This window comes from Bison bison, unplaced genomic scaffold (assembly GCF_000754665.1).
Source record: "Bison bison bison isolate TAMUID 2011002044 unplaced genomic scaffold, Bison_UMD1.0 scf7180017864180, whole genome shotgun sequence".
Lineage (NCBI taxonomy): Eukaryota > Metazoa > Chordata > Mammalia > Artiodactyla > Bovidae > Bison > Bison bison.
This window is the reverse complement of record NW_011494752.1, coordinates 12,865,306-12,890,462: the sequence shown is the minus strand read 5'-3', so window position 1 is coordinate 12,890,462 and position 25,157 is coordinate 12,865,306. Positions and strand designations below refer to the sequence as shown.

At 43.4% G+C, this 25,157-nt stretch overlaps 1 protein-coding gene across 1 annotated transcript in view; it reads left to right on the top strand.

The window, feature by feature from the left end:
- Positions 1 to 25,157, top strand: part of DNAH9 (dynein, axonemal, heavy chain 9) — a 286,597-nt gene that overhangs the window by 54,539 nt on the left and 206,901 nt on the right. Inside the window, exons 16-20 of the mRNA XM_010843000.1 lie at positions 974 to 1,109; positions 4,399 to 4,595; positions 4,693 to 5,117; positions 14,712 to 14,934; positions 15,751 to 15,921. Of these exons, the coding sequence (XP_010841302.1) occupies positions 974 to 1,109; positions 4,399 to 4,595; positions 4,693 to 5,117; positions 14,712 to 14,934; positions 15,751 to 15,921 (1,152 nt within the window). The remainder of the gene's footprint in view (positions 1 to 973; positions 1,110 to 4,398; positions 4,596 to 4,692; positions 5,118 to 14,711; positions 14,935 to 15,750; positions 15,922 to 25,157) is intronic.

The window sequence follows — 25,157 nt, the reverse complement described above, 5'->3', positions numbered from 1 at the left end:
TGCCTGGATCATTTCGAATTAGAGCTTTGTCTGGATATATACCCAGGGGTGGGATTCACTCCAGTTTATTTCTCCTTAGAAAGAAATATTTCTCCTTTTCTCGGAAATGCTTTACTTGCTTGAACCTAGATTTCTTATGTCTTGAACTGTAATGCTCTTTACCTTTAGTATTCATTCTTCTGCCCACCCTGCCTTCTGCTCTGATGCAGTTTCCTCTGCAATGTCAGTCAGCATCTATGAGGCACGCGCTGCATCCGTCAGCATCCCTCCTGAGAAGCTGGCCTGACCCCATCCTCCTTTCTCAGGGAGAGGTTGCAACATCATATTTCCATCATGGATTAACTTTGTGTTCCTTTCAAGCAAGGGTTACACGCATTAGATAGGAATGGATCTGATACACATATACAGGCATCTCTCATTTCATTGTGCTTAGCTTTATTGTGCTTCACAGATACTGCATTTTTTTTCAATTGATGGTTTATTGCAACCTTGCAATGAGAAAAGTCTAGCCACGCAATTTTTCTCTTGTCAAATTTTTGGCAATTCTTACAATATTCCAAACTTTTTCATTATCATCATACTTTGTATCTGTGATCTTAGATACTATTGTGAAAAGATAATGATTTCCTGAAGGCTCAGGTGATAGGTAGCATTTTTTAGCAATAAAGTATTTTTAATTAAGATATGAATATTCTTTTGTAGACATAATATTGCACACTTAATAGACTAAAGTATAGTGTAAACATAACTGGGAAACCAAAAACTTTGTGTGACTGACTTTATTGCAATATTGGCTTTATTACAGTGGACTGGAGCCAAACCTGCAGTATAGCCAAGGCCTGCCTATAATAGAAGACTCTTCACAACAGGGCAGTTTTTCTCTGTGTGTTGTCTTCATTCCCATTCATGATGATAAGAGCAGTCCTTGCATGTTATTAAACATGGTTTATATCTGCTCTTCTTTATTTTGTAGGAAAACCTGGGTCTTTTTTCAGCAGATTCAACTTCTGATATCTGGAAAACGTATGTTAACTACATTGATGATATGTTGCTGGATGGATTCTTTCTTGCCATTGAGTGTTCCCTCAAGTACCTCCTGGAAAATACTGGTATTTAGTGGCTTATGGATGTGGGTTATTACTGGGAAGATAACAGCCGTAGCATCTGTTGAGTTACAGTGAAGTGCCATTGAGTGCTCGGTGACTTTTCCCAAAAGGTGTGAACACTTTGTGAAGTGTACACAGTAAAATAGAAAAGGCATTGTGTCTCTGTAATTGTTCAAAGGTAAAACACTTCTCCCTCTCCAAAACCCAGATGACAAACCAGGCTCTAACACAGTGAAACCCGTAGCCAGGGTGAAAACGTAAAAGCCAATTTACTCTAGGGACCTCCCTGGAAGTCAGTAGCTAACACTTTGCACTTCCAGCATTGGGGGGCATGGGTTTGATCCCTGGTTGGGGAACTGAGACCCACACACCTTATGGCATGGCCAAAATAAATAAATAAATTTCATGGTTTAAGCCAAATGTACTCTATCTCTGTGGCCTTTTGAGAACACAGGGAGTTTGTAGCAGCTGGCTTATGTAGAAGAAACAGATGTTTTTCTGTGTAAAAAAAAAAGAGAGACAAGAAGCTGGGGATGAGATAGCTTTCAGAAGGGAAAGGTATATTAAGGAGGCAGCGGGCATTCTTTGAAGCTGTTAAAAGATAGCTAAGGGCTTCAAATTTATGGTTGATACACAGGGCCAAAGATTTTATAGTAAAGGCTAACCTTGGTTAGTAAATGATGGGATGGAAAGGGGAGAAGAGTTCAAAAATAAAGTTGAATTAAACCTTTCACATTCTGGTAGATTCTGACATGCTCAGCAAGACTGAAGGAAGAGGTGAGGATGAGGCTAGATGAGAGCTTAAGGCACTGAGTAGAACCCAAGTTAAATGCAGAGTTAGAATAGGTGGGCTGAGACCAGATCTGGGTATCCAGCCCCTGTAAGAAGCTGATGATGCAGAGAGGAGCAAGGCCAGCGCTGGGGTAACTCCACCCCATGGTCCTGGTAGGTGAAGTGACTGAGGTCAGAGGCAAGGTCTCTGCTTTCACAGTACAAGGAGACACAGAAGCAGGAAATGGGCTCAGGCCTAGTCAACAAGGTGGGAGATCACCTTCTAGAACCTCGGGCAGTGAACACAGGTGCCGAGACTGGGGAGCTGGTTCCTAGGGACCAGTGCCAATGGCGCTTATCTTAGTGAACTGACCCAACCTCGTCTGATAGTGGAGCTCGGAGACTCGCCACTCAGCTCTCCTCTAGAAGTTCCAGGAAGATGCTGCAGCCACACTTGAGTGCAGGCACTGCGCAAGGGACTTGCCCCGGGTCAGTGTCTGTCCAGCCTTCCGGATCTGGGCTGTCTGATGTGTCACGTGTCCTCCTCTCATGGGAAGGAGAGCCAGGGAGCAAGAGGGTGAGGACAGGGGATGGTAGCCAAAGTCATCTTCCCTCCATGGAAGTAGGAGGAAGGGAACCCACGCCCTCCACAATGTATTGGCAGTTAAGGGGCAGGAGCTGGCCTTAGTAGCCACCTGAGCTGTGGTTGAAATGAAAAGGCGCTGGTTATCAAGGGGAGGTGAAGGAGCCTGAAGAGAACGGCCTCTAAGAGGAAAGCCACCGTGACCCTTCACCATAGCCCAGCTGGACAATTTCAGTTACCTGGTCCACCTTATTGTCTCCACCTCTCACAGTACCAGTAACATTTCCATGGCTTGGTCTGGTTTCCCAGCCACCTCTCATAATCCAGACCTTGCCTGAGTTAACTGCTACCCACTCCGTCTGGAAACATTCTTCCTCGTCTCAACTCTTAAAGAGATTCACTTGTGCCAAGGATGTGGAACCACCAGGCCATCCAGTTTGTACGGTAATTGTGTTGGTATTGCATCTGACATAGGGATTATGGTTTCCTGTGGAGTTTCCCAGGTGGCGCTAGTGGTCAAGAACCCGCTTGCCAAGCAGGAGACGTAACAGATGCGGGTTCAATCCCTGGATCAGGAAGATCCCCTGGAGGAGGGCGTGGCAACCCACTCTGGTATTCTTGCCTGGAGAATCCCGTGGACAGAGCAGCCTGGTGGGCTACAGTTCATAGGGTGACAGAGATACAGCTGAAGCGACTCAGCACACACAGGCCTCGCCTTCTGCAAAGGTCCAAACTCTGTGGACTGTATTTCTCTCTAAATAGATCTACTTCTTGAGAAGAGGGAGGCTCATGAGGGAGGGGAGATATAATTATATATAATTTATATATATATATATATAATTATGACTGATTTGTGTTGTTGTACGGCAGAAGCCAACACAGCATTGTAAAATGATTATCCTCCAATTAAAAAATTAAAGAAATAAATCCACTTCTTACCTAAAATATATATGTATAAGAAAATAAGTGGTTATTAATAAGAGTCTAAGCATTTATCTTGTACTTGGAACATCTTATTCCATATTATATTTTGATTTAAATTTAGCAAGGCAGTTTAGTCTAGCAAGTAATCAGGAATTTGTTAATTATTTATACTGTTTTTAAAAATTTTATCACTACAGGACTACAGAATTAAAACAAGTCCTGTTTTTACAGAAAAGGAGCAGATGGGGAGGGATTGTGACTGCCCTTTTTTTCCAAGCCTACACGACCTTGGACAAGCACACCCTTGTTCCCCTAGTGGCTGCCGATGGAGTTGCCTGGTTTGTGCTCAGGATGATGTCCTCCGCTTCCAAGAAACTGGCTTTGCAAAACCAACACCTTCTCAACCAGAGGCCGTATTGCCCCACGGGAAGCTTTGAGAATGTGGAAGCATTCTGACTTGGGTTAATCAGTCACAGGACGTGCTCTCTAAGGACAAGGAGAGTAAATGCCCTGCCATGCTCTGATGCCGGAGCTCCAGTATTTTAGCCACCTGATGTGAAGAGCCGACTCATTGGAAAAGACCTTGATGTGGGAAAGATCGAGAGCAGGAGGAGAAGGGGACGACAGAGGATGAGATGGTTGGATGGCATCGTCGACTCAATGAACATGAATTTGAGCAAACTTCAGGAGACAGTAGAGGACAGGGGAGCCTGGGGTGCTGCAGTCCATGGGGTCACAGAGTGGGACACGACTGAGCAACTGAACAACAGCAGCGGTTCCAGGACAGCCACGCACAGGGAACTGGCCTTCAGAATGCCAGCGGTCCGTCCCCGTGTTGATCAACACTGCAGGACTGCCACCTTCACCTTTTCTGGGGTTTTAGCAAAGTTTATATTTCTATTTGCTCAGACCGGAACAGCAGCTCTAAAGGGAAGAAACGCTCGGAGTGCTTTCAAATCTGTTGCATTTTTGCCACTTACCCACTGTCTCCTGTTTGTTTTCTTTGTATTTCAGAACGTAAGGCAGGACTCACCCCGATATTTGAAGCCCAGCTGAGCTTAGCCATCCCAGAACTGGTTTTCCATCCATCACTGGAGCCTGGCGTGAAGGGTGGCTTCTACGACCTGGTGGAGGGTCTCGTCACCAGCATCTTCAGCATGGCGTCCTTGGTGCCCCGGCTTTCTCCTGAGAGTGGCTCTCCCCACTATCAGGTACTGGCTCTGTGTGCATCTCCCCCGCCCTCCCACCAGCCTGGAGGCCCCTGTGAAATGCTAATGTTACCCATCCACTGCCATCTTGCTCCCCCAGGGGGACTTGGAGGCCAGGGCTGACCTGGCGGGCCTGCGGGCCGAACTGATGGGGCGGGTGCAGGCCATGATGGCCCTCTGTGGCGACTACCGCAGCACCCTCAGCCAGTACTCCTGCCTCTACACGGAGGGCCGGAAGGAGGCTCTGGGCCAGTTTCTGTTGTACGGCCGCGTGCTCACAGCCGAGGAGGTGGAAGCCCACGCCGAGGACGGCATCCCAGAGAATCCTCCCCTCCTGCATCAGTTCAGGGCACAGATCGACTCCTACGAGAAGCTCCATGACGATGTGTGCAAGCTGGAGCCTGTCCGGGTCTTTGACAGCTGGATGAAGATCGATGTGCGGCCCTTTAAAGCATCTCTGCTAAATATAATAAAAAAGTGGAGCCTCATGTTCAAACAGCATCTCGTGGACCATGTCACTCACAGGTAACAGGGTCCTTCTAGCTTTCCTTCCAGCTTCCTGGGCTGTTGGGAACACCATGTTTTCAATCGATTTGACATTTCCCCCCATAGGTTCACTGGTTAAATGAAAAGTTAGAACAGCTAGATGGAGGTTCCAAGCTTTTGGACACCAGCAGTAACTTTAGTCCTGTCCTCTCGTTTGTCCATCAGACCTGGCCTCTTCCTGTTTTGTTTTCTCTCCGGCGCCCAGTGTCCAAAAGGCGCTCAGTACGCAGTAAATACTGTTCGAGACAATAATAGCCGGTCAACCCTCCCTGCGCAACTCTGGCTGCGAAATCTCTTTAAGCCTGAGAAGCAGAGGGTGTCTAATGGGCCTCTTAGATTTTATTTCTCCCATTTACTCCTTGTCTTAGATTATCCAGCTGTGCAGCATGGAAGTCCCTAAACCTACATGCCCCTGATGCATTTTTTTTCCTTATAATTTTATTTATTTATGGCAGTGCTGGGTCTTCATTGCTGTACGGGGTTTTTCTCTAGTTGCAGAGAGTGGGGGCTGCTCTCTGGCTGCATATGAGGGCTTCTCACTGCAGTGGCTTCTCTTGTTGCAGACCATGGGCTCTGGGGTGTGCAGGCGTTAGTAGCTTTGGCCCTGGGGCTTGGTACATCTGGGTGATGAGCTGCTTCACCCCATGCAGGGTGGGGTGGGCACACGGAGAGGGATCCAGCCAGTGATGGTTTAGGTCGAACCCCATCAGAGAGCCCCTGTAATTGCCCATGTAGACACCATCAGGGTTGAGCATGGGTGTGACCTTGAAGACCAGGTGCTCCCACAGAACATGAGCAATAGAGTGCTGGCTTATGAGGAAGTCAGTGATCCCCTGACAGACAAATGAAGAGGGTGTTTCTCCTGGGTGGACTTGTCCTGTGATGAATACTACCTTCTGCTCCCTCCCAAACATTGTCCTTCTCGGAACTCTGGCTGTGCAGCTGACTGGATCTGAAACTCTGCCTGTTCCCCCGTGGACTTGGACCCTCTCCCAACTCCACCAGCCCAGCACTAGACTCTCAAAGCCTACCGCTGGGCCTAAAGGTAGATGAGATAACACTTGCCCTTCAGTGTGGCCTCCAGACTCTTCCACCCCGTTCTCTCTCAAAATCACCATCTCCACTGAGTTCTTCCAGACGGTACTGACTGCTACCTGTCTCGGCTGCAGTCACTGGCCAAGCTCTTAGTCATGCCTCGCCTTCATTGTCCGGCTCAGTCTCCCTCTCCCATCCTTCTGCTGATAATCATGCTCAGTGACTCAGCATCCACAGGGTGTCTTCATCACACCTGCCTCTTGTTTTCTCGACCTCTCTCTCCAATGCCTTTCCCTCCCCACCCTTCTGTTCTGTGCTGTGCTCTCGGTGGAGTGGAGGGAAAGGTGAGCAAATTCATGCTTCCCCTTCAAACTCTCAGGATGAAGCGTTCTGTCCCCTGACCACCACCTGGTGTCTTTCCAGCTCTCCTACTTGGCAGCGCTGCTGTGCAGAGTTCTTCAGACCCATCAGTTCCCAATCCACTGTTCCCGACACTTGATCAGGACAGCTCAGTGTTTATCACCCGTGCTCCCCAGCCCTGTCCCCACCTTGTAAAACCCCGACTGTCTGAACTCAGCACTCCACGTCTGTACCCGAGCAATTCATCCTGATGAAGGAAAAACACGCCAGTATTCTGACCAATCTCAGGTTAAATTTATGAACATAAACTTCAAGCAAGCCCTGAACATTTTCACGTATGCTTCCTGACTCCTCCAGATGCTTTTTTTCCTCTCTTGCCTTAAGCCTCAAATATCTTCTCTGCCCTTTTAGCCTCGCCTCTCATTTCCCTGGAAAATGAGAACCAATCACCAGAGATCTAACTCAGCTTTTCACCAATAAATCTACCAACCTACCTGCATTTGAAGCCGTATGTTCAACTACCTCTTCTTTTACAGTGAATGAGCTGCTTTTCGAACTGTAGCCTCCTCCTTATCTACTTGAAGACTGACCTCCTTAAACACTGCCTTCATTCATTCTCCCCATCATGCAAATATATTGTCTTATCTGGCCTCTTAAAAAAAAAAAAAGAAGAAAGAAAGGAACACAGTCCCAGGAGTGCTCTGCTATGGCACCCTTTCTGTGCACCCTACTTCACAGCACAGTTCCTCAAAAGGTGTCTCTATACTTGATCCCTGAACTCTTTTTGTCTTCCATCCTCTCTCTTCAAGAAGTTTTATTATAAAATGTAATATACATAAGATTTAGAGAAAAATATTAAATACTCAGATTTTCCTTATCCAGTGAAGAAACAGGACATTAGCTATATTTTAATATTCCCTTATGGAAGGACTTGTACGCATTGCTGTATTTAAAATGGATAACCAGCAAGGACCTACTGTGTAGGAACTCTGCTCAGTGTTATGTGGCAGCCTGGATGGGAGGGGAGTTTGAGGAAGAATGGATACATGTATACGTGCAGCTGAGCCCCTTTGTTGTTCACTGAAGCGATCACAGCATTATCAGTTGACTATAGTGTGTGTTAGTCGCTCGGTCGCGTCCGACTATTTGTGACCCCATGGACTGTAGCCTGTCAGGCTCCTCTGTCCATGGGATTCTACAGGCAAGAATACTGGAGTGGGTTGCCATTTCCTATGCTCCAATACAAAATTAAAAGTATTAAATAAAATATAAGTTTTAAACAGTGTGAAAAATAAAATTCCGTTATGGACTCTTCCCTGATTAAATCCCTCTTCCTCCCTGCCAGTTGTTAGCCCTGCCCTAAATGTAACCTAATTCTTTTTTCATGACACATATATGCATATATATGTATATATATTTGTACACACAGACACACATATATTGAGATTTGCATTTTAAGGCTATAAAAATGAAACAACGTTGTATGACTGTATATCTCTCTGTATCCTGTCTCTCTCACTCAGCCTTGATGCTTGAGATTCATCCATGTTGAGAGCGTAGCAGTGGTTCCTTCATTTTCACTGCTACAGAGTATCGCATCATCTGAATATGCCACAGTTTATCTATCCATGCAGTGGTTGACATGGCTGGTTCAGATGGTTTCATCCCAACAGGATTGCGATGAGTTCTCGTCTACAGATATCGCAGTGTACTCAAGCCAACATCCCTCTAGGGTGTGTGCCTGAGAGTGGAATTGCCGGATCAGTGCGTGTGATGCCCGCTGTCTACCAGGTGCCTCAGCCATATGTGAAGGTGCCTGCAGCCCCACACCCTTGGTACCTTTTGATACAAACTGTTTAGTGCTGGCCCTTCTGGTGGGAGCTTAGTGGTATCTCATAGTGATAAATATCTTACATTACTCTATGAATAAAGTAGCTCATCTTTCTGTGTTTTGGGATGAGTCATTATGTTTCCTCTTTGGTTATTCATAGCCCTTGACCATTTTTTATTGGACTATATCTTTTCCTTTTTTATATTGGAAGTAACACATATTTTAATTCTTTGGTAGTTGTATATATTGCAGATTTAGTCTCCCATTTTGCAGCCTGTCTTCCCTCTGCATTTATGGTATATTTTGATGAAGGGTTCATTTTTATGTAACCAGATGTGTTCATCTCTTCCCATGTTGTCGTCTTTTCTCTTGTTAAATCAACCCTTTCTTGTCCTGAGGGTTACTAGTGATACTAGTAACCTAGTGATACTCTCCTGTGCTGCTGCTGCTGCTAAGTCGCTTCAGTCGTGTCCGACTCTGTGCAACCCCATAGACGGCAGCTCACCAGGCTCCCCAGCCCCTGGGATTCTCCAGGCAAGAACACTGGAGTGGGTTGCCATTTCCTTCTCCAATGCATGAAAGTGAAAGTGAAGTCACTCAGACTCTTCGCAACCCTATGGACTACAGCCTACCAGGCTCCTCTGTCCATGGGATTTTCCAGGCAAGAGTACTGGAGTGGGGGTGCATCGCCTTCTCCGATACTCTCCTATATCCTTACCTAAAAGTTTTACTTTTTGTGTTAAGTAGCTCTTTGTCTGTCCCTGCCTTAATATGAAACTGTCCTAATTATCATAGCTCTGTAATAAATCTTAGCTTCTCAGGTGGCTCAGTGGCAAAGAATCTGCCTGCCAATGCAGGAGATTCGGGTTTGATCCCTGGGTCAGGAAGATCCCCTGGAGAAGGAAATGGTAACCCACTCCAGTATTCTTGACTGGGAAATCCCATGGATGGAGGAGCCTGGAAGGCTATATAGTCCATGGGGTGGAAAAGAGTCAGATACCACTTAGCGACTGAACTACAACAATAAATCTAGACATCTGGCAGTGGAGTCCCCACCTTTTTCAGTTTCATTAGGGATGTCTCAACTTGGCCCTTACTATTTTACATACATTAAAAATCAGTTTGTAGAAGAAAAGATTCCATTGAGATTTCGATTGTATTTGCTGTGACTGTAGATCATTTTGAGTAGAATTTTCTTCTTTATAGTACTGAGTATTCCTAAGAACATATTATCTCACCATTTATCTTCTTTAATGTCTCTCAATGAAATTTTATAATCATTACCTTTAAAAGTATTTCCACATCTTAAGATTTATTCCTTAATATTTTATTTTTTGTTTCCTAGTATAAATCATATTTTCCACAGAAATGAATTGATTTTTGTGTATTGATTTTGTATCAAGCAGCTCTACTAAGTAGCTTGTTAATTCTAATAATTTATCTGTGTACTCTTTGGGATTTGCCATGTACATAATCATCATCTACAAATTTATGGAAATTTTATTTTTTCCTTCCCTTTTGTTTTTAATGTATTTATCACTATTTATCTGATCACCCTGACTAGGATTGTCAGTATAATATCGGATCAAGTGATAATAAGTCCTTGTCTTGTTCCTGTTCTTAAAGGGGATGCTTTCAACATTTCATTACATGGTATAATATTCTGTGAGGTTTTTTTTATGGATTCTCTTTATCTGATTAAAGATGTAAACTTCTAGTCCTAATTTGTTAAGAGGATTTAGCATAAATGGTTGTAACATTTTCTCGAGTGCCTTTTCTAACTCCATTAACATAATTCTGTTTTTTTTTCCCCTCAGTATGTTAAAGTTGTGAATATATTTTTTGGTTTCTAATACTGAACCAATCTATCGTTACTAAGATAAGCCAAACACAACATATTGTCTTTTTCAATATATCCATTGGTTGGTTTTGTTTGCAGATATTTTATATAGCACTGACATGTCTGTGTTTGCTGAAACTGGCTTTCAGTTTTTCCTTTCTATATTGTCTTTGATCTTGCTCCATGGTTTTGCTAGCTTCCTAAAATGTGTTAGGAAGTAATCCTTCTTGTTTATTCTCTGTAAGAGTTGGTGTAAGATTGAAATTCGCTGATCCTTGAAAGTTTGATTTAAATCTCCTAGTGAACCATCTGGCTTGGTGTTTTCTTTGTGGCAGGATTGTTACCTGTGATTTTTCTAATGTTTATAGAAATATTAAGTTCTATTCCTAAGTCATATTTTTCTAGGGTTGTATCCATTTCATGTAAATCTTCATATTATTGTCATGAAATTTGTATTATTCTCTTACCTGTTTATGTATTAGGGATGCTCCTCTTTAGATTTCTATTCATTTCTATTGTGCTTTCTGGCTTCTTAATTAATCTTCCAAGTGATTTACAAAGAGTTACCTAATGAACCCATTGATCTTACTTACTACAATTTGATTTTTATTTTGATAAGTTTTTCTTATGTGTTTATTATTTCCTTCTACTTTCTTTGGGTTTATTTTCTGTCCTTTGACTAACTTAAGATGTGTGCTTTGCTTATTCATCTTGAGTCTTCATCTTTTTTCATATAACACTTAAAGTTATAAATTCCCTTCTAAGTACAATTTTATCTACATCTCACAGGTCTTAGTTATGTAGATTTTCTTTATAATAAAGTTCTAAACATTTTTAATATCCATTAAGATGTGCTTATACTTTTTTAATCTTAAAACATGGATTCTTTTAGTTACATTTCTGTTATTAATTTCTAACAATTTCATTGCAGTCAGATAAAGTGATATACTTAATAGAAAGCTTCTGAAATTTGTTGAATTTGTTTTTATTTATTTTTTAGTTTTATTTATTAGTTTTTATCAATATTCTGTGTACATTTTAAAAGAATATGTATTCTAGAACTGTTGGGTATAATGTTCCGTGCATGCTTATTGGATCAAACTTGTTCTCTTCAAATCCACTACAAACTCACTGCCATTTTTTTGGTCTGGTTAATTTATCAATTACTGAGATAACTGTTAAAAATCTCCACTTTGATGGTAGAGTGTCAACTGCTTGTACTTCTGCCTCTTTGTGTCTCATTTATTTTATGTTATATGATCATACAGAGCTTGACTTTTTTATCTTCCTGGAAAATTGAATATTTTTAGCCACACATTAAAAATCTTTTATCACTAGCTATATTTCTTGTGTTAAAGTGTGTTTTGTCTTGGGTATTAATGAAACCAGTTTCCTTTGAATGACATTTGCCTGGTGTCTCTTACCTTACCCTCTGGCTTTCGATCTTTCTGTGCCTTTGTATTAGAGGAGATCTTCATAATTGGCATGGAACTGAATGTTTTATCTACCTTAATATCTTTCTTTTAACTGGAGGGTTTTCCTCATTAATGTCTATTATGCTATATTTGAATTCATTTGTGCCATTTTATTGTGAGCTTTTGTTCTTTTTATTTTTCTTTCTTGCCTGCTTTTGGATTGAAATTTTTTTCATGTTTTCTTTTCTTTTTCCTTTTTTCCTATTCCATTTTCCCCCTTCTGCTAATTTGGATGTTGTGCTATCTAAGTCTTCTGTTCCAATAGTTAACCATAGCTATTCGTAAAAATATTCTTAAAAGAAATAAACTAATCAGTACCGTTACTCTTTTCACAACCAATACAAGGACTTCAGAATAGCTTGATCTCTCCTGTTTATCCATCAAATTATATCCTATAATTCTAAGTAATTTCAGTTGTACTCTATTACTTATCTAAATTCCACAAATTATACTTTATTTTTATACACTCACTGTTTATTTAAATTTACCAACATCTTTGCTCATTCCATCTTCCTACATTACTGACTTGCTCTCTGAAGTACAGCCATCAGAAGGCTCATTAAAAGGTTCTTTTGGTGAAACTCTCATTCTTTCTTTGTCTGAAAATGCATGTATTTTGCCTTCATTCTTTAAAAAAAAATCAATTTGTGGGAGAGAGAATTCTAGGATAACATATTTTCTGTAAATTTATTGAAAATGTTATTCCATTGTGTCCTGGGTTCATTTTTGGTCTTGCATGGTCAGCCACCAGCCTAGACTTTTTTTTTTTAGTAAAATTCTGTCTTTGCTCTTCAGCTAATTTAAATATTTTCTTTTTCATTTTTGGTAATCTGCAGTTTCATACTGAAGTACTTATGCAGGGTTTTTAAAAAATATTAATTTCACCTTGAGTTGGTTGGGCTTCCTTGGTATTATATTCGGTGTCTTTCATTAATTCTAGGAAATTCTCAATCAGGATCTCCTCAAAGATTGCTTCTTGCCCATTCTCTCTATTAATATCCGTTTGGCCTTCTTATTGCACTTTTAAATATCCCCCATGTCTTTGAACAATTTTCAAAGTTTTCATTTTTTTTTTGTCTTTCTTCACTGCAGTTGAATAACTTCTCCACTTTTTTCAAACAGCAGTCTGATTCTCTCTTTTAGTTTTGTCTGAATCTCCTGTTTAATCTATTCATTGAGCTTTAAATTTTCATTATACTTACCGGTTTAGATCTTATATTTGGTTATTTTGCAATTTTGCTTACTCATTTTAATACCCTCTCATTCTTTGCTCAAATTCACTTTTAAAAATTATTCATTTTTCAAGTTTCAGAATACATTTACTAGATTCGTGGTAAGGAGTCTACCTGCCAATGCAGGAGATGCAAGAGACATGGGTTTGATCCCTGGGTTGGAAAGATACCCTGGAGTAGGAAATGGCAACCCACTTCAGTATTCTTGCCTGGAGAAACCCCATGGCCAGAGGAGACTAGTGGGCTACAGTCAATAGGGTCGCAAGGAGTCAGTCTATGACTTATTGATTAAACAACAACAAGATCTTAAGATAACTTTTGATGTGTCAATGAATAATGGTTTGTTTCTTCTTGCCATAGATCAGAGTTAACATAAAAGCCTATGTAAAATTATGTGCTTCTTTCTCCTGTAATTGTCCACTAACATAACATGATGTGATCATTTTTGCATTGCTAGAACACATATTAAAAGCTTCTCTTCATGAAATAATGCCATCATAGGCCATAATTTTCATGTTATCTGCTTCAGTAAGTTTTGTCACTTCTTGAATCCATCAATCAATACGAAGGTCCACATGTTATCTCAGATTCTGGGCATATTTGAAAAGCCACTGAAATTGTTTCCATTCCTGACCCTGAGACAATGCTGAATTTATGCTTGAACTTAAAAGGCAGGTTGGGGCTGGGGTAAGGGTATGGTGACCTGTGGAGAATGTAAGAGTTTATCTAGGCTTCTGAAGGGCAATTCCTAAAGAAATCATTTCTGTACTGACTGATACATTATGCTTAAAAGGAAGAAATTGTTTTTCTTGGTCAATCTAGAATAGATACCTGAGAAATAGCAGGAAAAGCACTTGTTCCTGGTACGTGGGTGAGAAACAATAAAGCAATCACCTAAATAAGAACTCTTTTGTCCTTTGACATATCAAATGTCACTATTTATATTATGCACCCGAATTGCAATATCTAAAATCTTCAGAGGTTTAATACAGCCGTTTCTGCTGGTTCCCACTCATGGTGACCTGTTTCCTTGGGCATAATGTAGCTTTCAGTTATAAAATCATGTTCCTTGGAGCTTTGTCCTTTGAGGACTGGATTCTTGCTTCATTCCTCCAGAAAGGATGTTTGTTTTTTAATTAAATCATGAGTCCCATCTAACTTTCACAATAACCAGTGAGAAAGAAGTGATCTTTCTAATCTTACAGATAAAGAATCTGAGGCTCAGAGATATTAAATGACTTGGCCACACATCTAGTAAGTGTCAAAATCAAACCCAAGTATGTATGATCCTATAGGCCATACTATTTATTTTCCACTTTTTAAAAAATAATTTCAGATTCACAAAATAATTTGTAATACATTCGCTGTGAGATTATTTCACTTTGAAATGATTTCACTCTGAAATAATTTCAGACTTACCAAAAAAGCTGTAAAAGCAGTACAAAGACTTCTCTTTTACCTTCACTCTACTTTCCAAAGATGTTACCTCGGTAACATCCAAGGTAACCATAGTATAGTCATTAACACTAGGAAGTTAGTATTGATGTAGAAGGTGTAACTAGTTTGCAGTTATTCGCATTTCACCAGTTGTCGCAATAATTCTCCTTGTCTCCTGCGTCTCCTCCATCATGGAAGGCTCAGTCTTTGTCCTCTGTGACCTTGACACAACTGAAGAGGGTTGTATCTCATCATCAGGCTATGGAGAGCTTTCCATAATAATAGCTATTATGTTGGGGAAATATAAATTCTTTTGAGGAGTGGAAGGGGAATGGCCGCTCACATTCTGTTTGTTCTCCATAGCTTGGCCGACCTTGAAGCATTTATTAAAAACAGCGAGAATGGCTTGCTCAAGAAAGTCGAAAAAGGAGATTTCCAAGGACTGGTTGAGATTATGGGGCACCTGATGGCTCTTAAAGAACGACAGAGCAGCACCGATGAGATGTTTGAGCCTTTAAAGCAAACGATTGAATTGCTGAAGACCTATGGACAAGAATTGCCGGAAACAGTGTTTGAGCAGCTGGAGGTCAGTGCAAAGTCTATGTTTTCTAATAAAGGAAATAGAGGGAAAGTTTGGGGATTTCAAAGTGAGATGAACACGGGGAAGTCAATGAAAAACAGGGCTTATGATAACTCAAGATCCATGTTTTGGAAGTAAATGTGTATAATGTGTACCACTTTCTTAACACTCACTAAATATGAAACACTTTAACACTGGAGAAATATGCGAAAACTGATGTGGATGAAAGTGTGTGTGGTCTTTTTCCAGAGTTAGGGATGAGCCAAATTTTGATTCAGAGAGGGGGGAAAAAAAGCAGGTTTGAGGAATGTTATGATGATCTAAGAGGAAATGTGGGGCATACAAGAAAATAACCAGGCACTGCTGGAAAATACAGAAGAGGGTAAGGCTTCCTGAGGCTTCCTGGGTGACTCAGGAGTAAAGGATCTGCCTGCAGTGCAGGAGATGCAGGTTCGCTCCCTGGGTCAGGAAGATCCCCTGGAGGAGGAAATGGCAACTCCCTCCCCCTCCAGTATTCTTGCCTGGGAAAGCCCGTGGAAAGAGGAGCCTAGTGGGCTGTAGTCCATGGGCTCTCAAAGAGGCAGACATGACTCGGCAACTAAACAACGACAACTAAGTTTACTGAGGAGAAGTCGAGAGCGAGGAGGATTGTGCTGGGTCAGAAGCAGGTGACCGTCGGGAGAGCGGGCAGCCGGGGAGCCCCGTCAAGGAAGGGGGCCGTTGTAGACAATGGCAAACAGTACTACCACGTTTGTGGGCCAGAGACTAAGATGTCTGAACGTGTCCAGCCTCGGGTCTGACCATGCCGGGTCTCCTTGGCAGGAGCTGCCCGAGAAGTGGAACAACATTAAAAAGACGGCGGTTACCGTGAGGCAGCAGGTGGCCCCCCTGCAGGCAAATGAAGTGACCCTCCTGCGCCAGCGGTGCACAGCCTTCGAGGCGGAGCAGCAGGCCTTCTGGGAGCGATTCCGTAGAGAAGCGCCCTTCAGGTATGGACCCAGGTCGCCACCACGGCCCCCTGTCCTGGAAACGCAGCAGCATCTTAAGTCACGGGTGACCTCCCCATGGAGCCTGTGTATTTTCTTAACAGAAGACTGGTTACTCTTCCTCCCTCCCGTTTAGGTCCGCTGGTTAGACCCGGTGCTCATGTTCACAGAGTCCTGTTGTGGCCCGTGTGGGATGAACAAAGGCTGTACAAATACTTAAAAAAATATATCTAGAAGCTTCTATGTCTCCAGGTCTATAAAGGGATTGTGTGTGGTAAAATTACTCTTTTACTAAACTGTTAGTATTCTGATTTCTCCCAGACTCCTATTCACTGAGGGAATTTGAAAATAATCTGGGGGGACTTACGTAGTGGTCCAGTGGTTAAGACTCCACACTTTCAATGCAAGAGGGGTGGGTTCAATCCGTGATCAGGGAATTAAGATCCCACATGCTGCACAGTGCGGCCAAAAAAAAAAGAATTTAAAAATAATTTTGGAAGGCATTTCAGTAGCCTAACGGCAGGATGCAAGGTGACAGATTTACTTTAAGGTGTCCTTTCTCTGCTTAGCAGTTAGTACTCAGACTGCCCCCTGCTGTGGTCAGGGATCTTTACATAAACAAAGAAGGGGTGGGGTAGACACCGCAACACCATTCACCATTCATGTGGGCCCGCGTGCACACACACAGTCCTTCTTTCAGGGGCTCCCTCCCCTTGTAGGGAAGCCTACAGGGTCTGCTCCTGGTCTGCTGCTCAGCGTCAGACGCTCTAGCCAGGGGCCAGTTCTGGTGGTCCTGTGTCTACTGACAGGCCAGCTGAAACGGACCGTCTCCCCTCAGTCCAGCTCCGGAGTTTGCTTTCTGTTTCCCCAGCTGGGCTTCCTGCTGCATCTCCTCTCTGTAGTTTTGTGTAGACATGCCTGGAAGTCTCCAGACTGAAACATGCCCTGTGTAAGGAACCAGGAAGCTTTTTATTTTCAGATTACTTACAGAAATATGACCTTAGGTGATACATGCTAAAGTGACCAATGAAGCAAGGAAAGAAAATCCCACAACTTTATCAGGAGTTAAGGCGACATAATGGTTAAGCACACGGACCCTGGATTTAGCAAGCCCTCTTAGCAAGCCCACTACTCACTTGCTGAGTCAGGGAAGTCACTTACTCCAGGGCTGTCACTCTGTGCTGTGTGTCCTCATCTGTAAAGTGGGGGTATTAATAGTATCCACCTCGGAAGGCTGTTGATAGGATTAAGTAACACATCTTCACAAGCTCTTAGCACAAGACCCAGCACCCTGGTAACCAGCCATCTTGGTTTACCTGGCCCTGTTTTTGGTTTTGGCACCAAAAGTCATATATCTAGGGAAGCCCCTCTGTGTCAGGCAGACTGAGACCCTTGGTCACCCCACCTGGCACACAGTAAGGGCCTAACTCTTTTTATTATTCATCATCAAACATATATGAAGCAGCTGGTCTCCAAAGCATCATACCTGGGGCTACACAGAATGAGATGAGTGTGTCAAGAGACAGGGAAAGGGACTTCTCTGGCGGTCCAGTGGTTAAGACTCCATGCTTCCAGTGCAGGGGGCATGGGTTTGATCCCTGGTCAGGGGACTAAGATCCCACATGCTTTGAGGCCAAAAAATTTTTAAAAATTAAAAAAAAAATGAAGTACAGAACTTGAAAAGCCTCATACAGATTTATTTTTAAAAAAGAAGACAAGAGAAAGGAAAAATGTATAAACTGTATTTAGGCTAAATGTACAACATACCACTCTAAAGCATTAAAACCACCTGGGAGATTTTAAAACTTCCACTGTCCAGCCTTTCCTGCAGACCAACTAAATCAGACACTGGGGATTAGACCGGGCATCAGTAGTTTTTAATGTTCCCTAGGTGACTCTGATGTGCAGCCAAGTTAGAGACAGCCACCCTAAGGGAAGAAACTGGGCCCCTTTTAAGCAATCACACCAGGGCGCATAACTCCAGATGACTCTGCACCCCTTTAGATTCACAGCAGTCCACAACCTTTTTGGCACCGGGGACCGATTTCTTGGAAGACAGTTTTTCCGCAGACCGGAGCTGGGGAGAATGGTTTCGGGATGGTTCAAGCACATTACCTGTATTACTTTATTTCCAATCTAATGCCATCAGTGACCTGATAAGAGGTACTAGTCCCCAGTCCGGATGTTGGGGACCCCTGCTTTTAGAATAAGCACCTTGGGAGCTATGCCCTTGTTCCGAAGAAGCATCTATTGTGCAAAAACATTTGTGGAACTCCTTTGGGGACTATTCCTTCCAATTCTGAAGCACATCCCTTTGACTCTCCTTTGGATGTGCAATTGAGCACAGGATCAAAGCTGGTAAGGCAGGCGGGATGTGAAGCTGGGTATTTCTGGGCAGTGCTGACAGTATCCACACTAGGGCAGCAGCCGTGAAGGTAATGACACTGATATCTTTACATCATCTGTCTCTTTTTAAAAAAGTTTCAAGAAAGGAATTCCAAATATGTGTGGTGAGATATCTTTCCAAACAGGCTCCCAAGACTGCCTGAACAGAGCAGCACTCTTTTTGCTGCTGTGTTTCTGTGTGTCTGTCGGAAACCTTGATCTCCCCTTCCTAGTTATATCACACTTGTGTATTGATCAGCTCTTGTTTTTTTTTAATGTGATAGCTGCTTTGGTTTTTCTTTCTTTGCATTTGTATCTGTCTGCTGGCTATGAGGATATTACTACCCTTAACCGAATCTTTCAAATTGACATTTTTTTTTAAATTGGAGGACAGTTGTGTTACAATATTGTGTTGGCTTCTGCCATACAACAGCATGAATCAGCCCCAAGTACACATATGGCCCCTTCCTCCTGAACCTTCCCCCACCCCCAACCCCATCCTACCCTCTAGATTGTCACAGAGCACTGAGTTGAGCTCCGGGTGCTGTACAGCAGCTCCCCACTGGCTATCTATATTGTACATGGTGATGTATGTACGTCAGTGCTACTCTCTCAGGTCATCCCACCCTCTCCTTCCCCTGCTGTGTCCAAAGTCTCTTCTGTATGTCTGCATCCCTACTCCTGCCCTGCAGATAGGTTAGTGAGTACCATTTTTTCTAGATTCTGTTTATATGTGTTAATATACAAAATTTGTTTTTCTCTTTCTGACTTCCATCACTCTGTATAACAGACTCTAGGTTTATCCACCTCACTAGAATTGATTCAAATACATTCCTTTTTATGGCTCAGTAATATTCCATTATATATCTGTGTGTGTATATATATGCCACAATATCTTTATCCATTCATCTGCTGGTGGACATCTAGGTTGCTTCCATGTCCTGGCTATTGTAAATGGTGCTGCTATGAATATTGGGATACATGTGTCTTTTTTAATTATGGTCGTTTGTTTTTCTGGTATTGAGCTGCATAAGCTGCTTGTATACCAAATTCACATCTGTTAATTTAACATGCAGATGAATCTTTGCAAGAGACTTCTTTGAAAAGAACTGCTCAGAGCAGTGCAGAAAGTCAAACATGACTGCAATCTTGATGTATTCCTCTTCTTGTCAAGAAGACTATCAAGACTAGAGCAGAATCATGGATTTATTACTGAGGGCAATCTTCGTGGGTGTCAACACATGGGTTTACTTCTTAAGTTTCGTGTGCACGAATGTGTGTGTTTAAAGTGTTTTAGACGTGTGTGGCAAATGAGTTCTGGTTCCTTTGCCTTCAGATCACTCACAAAATTCTAAAATGCATCTTGCTGAAGGCAGGTCTCACTTCCTGATTAGATTACAGGAGAAACTCACGTTGATCTTGTCTTTGGGAAGAAAAGGAAAAGTGTGGGTCTTTATGGGTACAGGATGAAGTCAGGTCCCTAGGGGTGAAGTTCTTTCTCCGTGTTTAAGTTGAGTTTTTCTTCCTCCTTCTATTCTTAACTTGAAGCTATGTCAGCATATTCCTAGCTGAGCTCTCTCAGTAATCAGCTAGATCACTGTAGCCAGATTCAAGCACTTCTCACGACTCTTGAAATTGGAGACTCATTCTCCACGGTTGAGTGACAGGGATGCTCCAGGCTTCTAGCAGCTCTCTTGTTCAGGCTTCCTGGCTTTAAGAAATGGTACCATGTCATCCAGTTGGCATACCCATATCAAGACCAGGATAATCCAGGTCTTGATAAAAGAATTTGCTCCCTCTGAGCTCCAGCTCATTGGAGACCTTCAGTGTTTCTAGTTGGCCAGTCCCCAGATTCTATGAATGGTGGGAAGGACTGTCTTGAAGACACTCTCCCATTGGGTGCTGCATGACAAGCAGCAAATCAAAGCTTTCCAGACAGTGTAGCAAATGTGCCTTCATCTTGCTCTTGAAGGGTCTCCCATCCCTTCAAAAGCTGAAGGAAAGGGCAGTATTAATCACTGAATCTCTCAGGGATGTATCAGTATCCTCAGACACATCATTCATTCAATTTGACCCTGTTCTTGCAGTTGATCTGACTCACTCACATGGTTCAGGCTTCCATAGAGCAGAAGAGGTGTGTTCTCAGCATGAAGTCAGCAAAAAATAACATGTGCTAGGATATTCGGATAATATGGATTCCCTGATCTCAAGGACTGACAGACTCAGGGTCAGTTTCAAAAATGAGTAACTGAGGACTTCCCTGGTAGTTCAGTGCATAAGACTCTGTGCTTCCAAGGCAGGAGATGCAGGTTCCGTCCCTGGATGAGGAACTAGGATCCCACATGCTGGAAGGTGCAGGCAAAAAGAAATTAATAATAAGACATGTCCATTGGGCCCAACTTTGATGCCCACTGGGAAGGCAGTTCACAAACTCCACAGAAGCTGGTGCTTCAGCCAATGGGCAAAGGAGAATTAGCCATTTGGAAAAAGAGAAGTGGAAGTGATGGTATTCCAGGCAAGGGAAGCAGAACATGGAGAGAGACAGGGGGATGAAAACATAACACACAGCTGGAGGACTGCACATGTGTGTGAGTGGAACGCAGGATGCGGGAGGTGAGGAGGGAGAGGTCCAGATGACCAGGCTTAGACCATGAATGAGCACTGCAGAGTCCAGGCCTGAGAACAGCGTCATGTAGACACTACTCTTGTGACTGCAGAGAACCAAGCGGATCAAGGTAGACTCAAGGCAGGGGCTCCATGGCGATGGGGGGCAGAGTGATTGCAACAGCCCAGGTGAGAAGCAGGAGGCCTGAACTGAAGCCGTTGCGGTGAGCATGGAGAGAGGAGGATGGATGTGAGGGACCCTCAGGAGGGAGAATCAGGAGGATTTAGTGAATAATGGGAGCTGGAAGAATCGTCACTCAGTGGTGTCCGACTCTTTGCAACCCCATGGACTGTGACCTGTCAGGCTCTTATGTCTATGGGATTCTCCAGGCAAGAATACTGGAGTGGGTAGCCATTCCCTTCTCCAGGGGTTCTTCCCAATGCAGGGATCAAACCTGGGTCTCTTGCATTGCAGATTCTTTTACTGTCTGATCCACCAGGGACAGATCCAAGCATAATTCTCTGTCTTCTGTCTGGACCAGTAAGTGAAAGGGCGTATGTTTTGCTGCTCCTTAGATGGGACCATGGGATGGGAAAGGTCACCAGGTCAGAAGGAACAGGCCGAGTTACAATACGCTTAGGGTTTCAAGCACAGGTGTGTCACTGCTCCTTATATGTGCAGTTAGGGGCCCGAGGTTGATGGTTTGCCAGCTGCTCACGTCCCAAGAAATCATTTAAGTCACTTATTCCTTTCTGTCTGTGCCCACATCTAGGGCAGGCCCAAATCCTCTTTTCCAAGATCACACTCATGAGCACCCTATTTCCATTTCTCTTAATTATAGCTTTGCTCATCCAGACTTTCTAGGCATTTCTCTTTTAGATTAAAATACTTGTGCATTATTATTTCAATTTCAAAGACTAACTACACCCTTTTCCCTCCTATTACTTTCTTGTTCTCACATTGTATTGTTCCCCCAGGCTTTGGAGAAGTGCTTCAAGTTTATTAGGTGCATTAATCAGGTCTGTGAATATCCTGACAGTTTGCACCAGAGCTTTGAAATGGGAAACGGGCTATTTGCTCCCCTGTCTGGAGGTTCCTTTCACTACTTAGGTCAAATTAACTTTTATATGCGCTCAGCTATAGGGAATGAATGTCAGCAGATTCAAACCATAAACAAAAATTATGCCACAGGGCAAATGAAGTTTGGAATAGGTTTGACAAATGATCACCTCTTACAAATATTTGAGGATCCAATATTGATTCAAGGATGTTCGTAGGCACTGTGGAAAGAAACATTAGGAAGATCATTTATTGTCTTCTGTGCCTACCCCCCAACACTCTGATAACTCCTGTCTTACCTACTATTTCTGAACCATACTCTGTTAATAAATTAAACAGAATGTGGGCTCTTAGAATCTGTCTGATATATACTAACACCAAGAAGCCAAGTTCACTTTCCACATTCACTCTAGTCAAGATAAAAGGTAGAACCAACACGTTCCAACAATTAGTCTTCGAAAGAATGTGCGGAAGGAACCTTCATGCTGGGTAACCTTTCCTGATGGCTCACTTGCCGTGAGGATGTTACCTTCCTTTCCTTCTAATTCTTTCTCCACTGCTCTCATAGAGGAGAAAGCTCCTTGGCTATACAGACAGAGGGCCCTCTTCAACTCTGAGAACTCCAGGCCCTTCTGAAGCCCTCGCTGGCTGGACAACAGTGAAGACACACGATGGTATTCAGTCTTAAGATGAAAATCCACCACCAGAGCATGCCAGCCAAGACTATTTAGATGGAACAAGCAGGAATCAAACATAGCAAGCATCAAAGTTAATCTGACACTAATTTAATGGTATGCATAACTGTTATTGTGTTGCATGGCAATTAGGCTTAAGTGGTGAGCAGTTCAGGTAAATGACTTTAATTAGGATTACTTTCCATCCGTCAAGTCAAATATTTCCAGAGACAGTTGAGAGAAGAGGCAGTTCAAGGAAAGGTTCTTGCATGTCATCATCTTCCCACCAAACAACACACACACACACTCACACACACACTCACACACACACAATTGCAAGAAATGGCCAATTCTCTAGTCATTCCTTTTCCCTCTCAACTTCTTTATATTGGACTCCACAATTCCTTATTCTACTTTTAGAGAAAGATGGTATTCACACTTAAGTCATGGTATCCCCAATATCTGGGGCTTCTCAGGTGGCACTAGTGGTAAAGAACCTGCCTGCCAATGCAGGTGATAAAAGAGATGCAGTTTCAATCCCTTGGTTGGGAAGATCCCCTGGAGGAGGGCATGGCAACCCACTCCAGTATTCTTGCCTGGAGAATCCCATGGACCGAGGATCCTGGCTGGCTACAGTCCATGGGGTTGTGTGGAGTCAGGCACAACTGAAGTGTCTTAGCATGCACATATGCATCCCCAATATCTAGCTACCCCTCAAGCACACAGAAACAGGAAGACCTGAGACTGGTGATGGGAAGAAAGGAGGGAGGATAGGGAAAAAAAACAAGAGGCTCCTTGAAGGTTGTTCTGGGTGCTCCTGACCCACATGGGAACCTGTGAATGAGCAGTTCCTACATCAGAGAAGAGGTTCTGCCAGAAATGTGGGTTGAAGGGGCCAGAACATAAAGGGGGTTCATGGGGTGAGGACCAGGAGCAGCAGTGGGAGTCCTGAACATGGGGAAAAGAAGAGGAAAGATGAACTTGAACGTAAAGTTTGATGTAGTGTTTACAGGAGTCAAGTGCAGAGCCAGAGGTCACTGCAGGACACAAGAGGAGACGAGGCCACTTGAAGGAGGAACTTGAGAGACGTGGGGCCTGACGGGAAGCACACAGTTCGGGAAAGCCACGCAGCGCAGGCCTGTGGTCAGGACTTTGTGCTCCTGCTTCAGGGTCCCTCTCAGTGGTTCTCCCACCCAGAGGCACTGCTTCCTGAAGGTGATGCAGGCCGTTAGTGTGAACCTCACCACAGAGAAGGAAGCCAGCCCAGGGAATCTGAAAAATGCTGGTACCTGCTATTTACAATAGCCAGGACATGGAAGCAACCTAGACATCCATCAACAGATGAATGGATAAAGAAGCTATGGTACATATAAGTGTTAGTCACTCAGTCATGTCTGACTCTTTGTGAACCCACGGACTGTAGCCTGCCAGGCTCTTCTATCCATGGAATTCTCCAGGCAAGAATACTGGAGTGGGTAGCCGTTCCCTTCTCCAGGGGATCTTCCTGACCCAGGGATCAAACCCATGCCTCTTGTGCCTCCTGCTTTGCAGGCAGATTCTTCACCACCTGAGCCCCCAGGGAAGCCCCAATGGAATAATACTCAGCCGTAAAAAGGAATGCATTTGAATCAGTTCTGGTGAGGTCAGTGAACATAGACCCTGTTATACAAAGTGGAATAAGTCAGAAAGAGAAAAACAGATATTGTATATCAACGCATATATATGGAATCTAGGAAAATGGTGCTGATGAACCTATTTGCAAGGCAGGAATAGAGACTCAGACAGAGAGAATAGATTGATGGACACAGCCAGGGAAGGAGAGGGTGGGATGAACTGAGGGAGTAGCATTGAAATACATACATTAACTGTGTGTAAAACAGATGCCTCCTGGTGTGACCTTTGCCTTCACAGCCTCTGCAGTAACAGGACAATGCTCTTTTGTGTCAAGTGGGCTGGACACCAACAAGTGAAACAGAGTCTAAAGGGGGCTCAGACCAAGGGTTATTCCCCCACTGGACCTAGGGAGAGGAGGAGTATTTTTATTACCCTCTCGGATGTAGAGGGCTTCTCTGATGGTTCAGTGGGTAAAGGATCTGCCTGCAATGCAGGAGACACGGGAGATGCAGGTTCAGTCCCTGATTCCCTGGAGTAGGAAAGGGCAACCCACTCTAGTATTCTTGCCTGAAAAATCCCATCGACAGAGGAGCCTGGTGGGCTGCAGTCCAAAGCGTTGCAAAGCCTCGGACACGACTCAGCACACATGGGTGTAGAATACATCCAGACAGGACGTTCCTCTTGAGTCCTCCTTCCTCCTGCTGGTTATGCTCATCCCGCTCCAACCTACCTGCCCATCTTTCCTGCGCAAGCTTTGCTGAAAGTCCCTGCTCTTTGCTAAAACACTGAGGATTTAAAGGTTTGAGCTGCTGTGGCTCTGGTGATTCTAGGAGATGGTCCCTGAGTTCTCCACTGATAAAGGGGAAACATTCTGTCTTGTCTTGCAGGTTTGATAGCATTGACCCT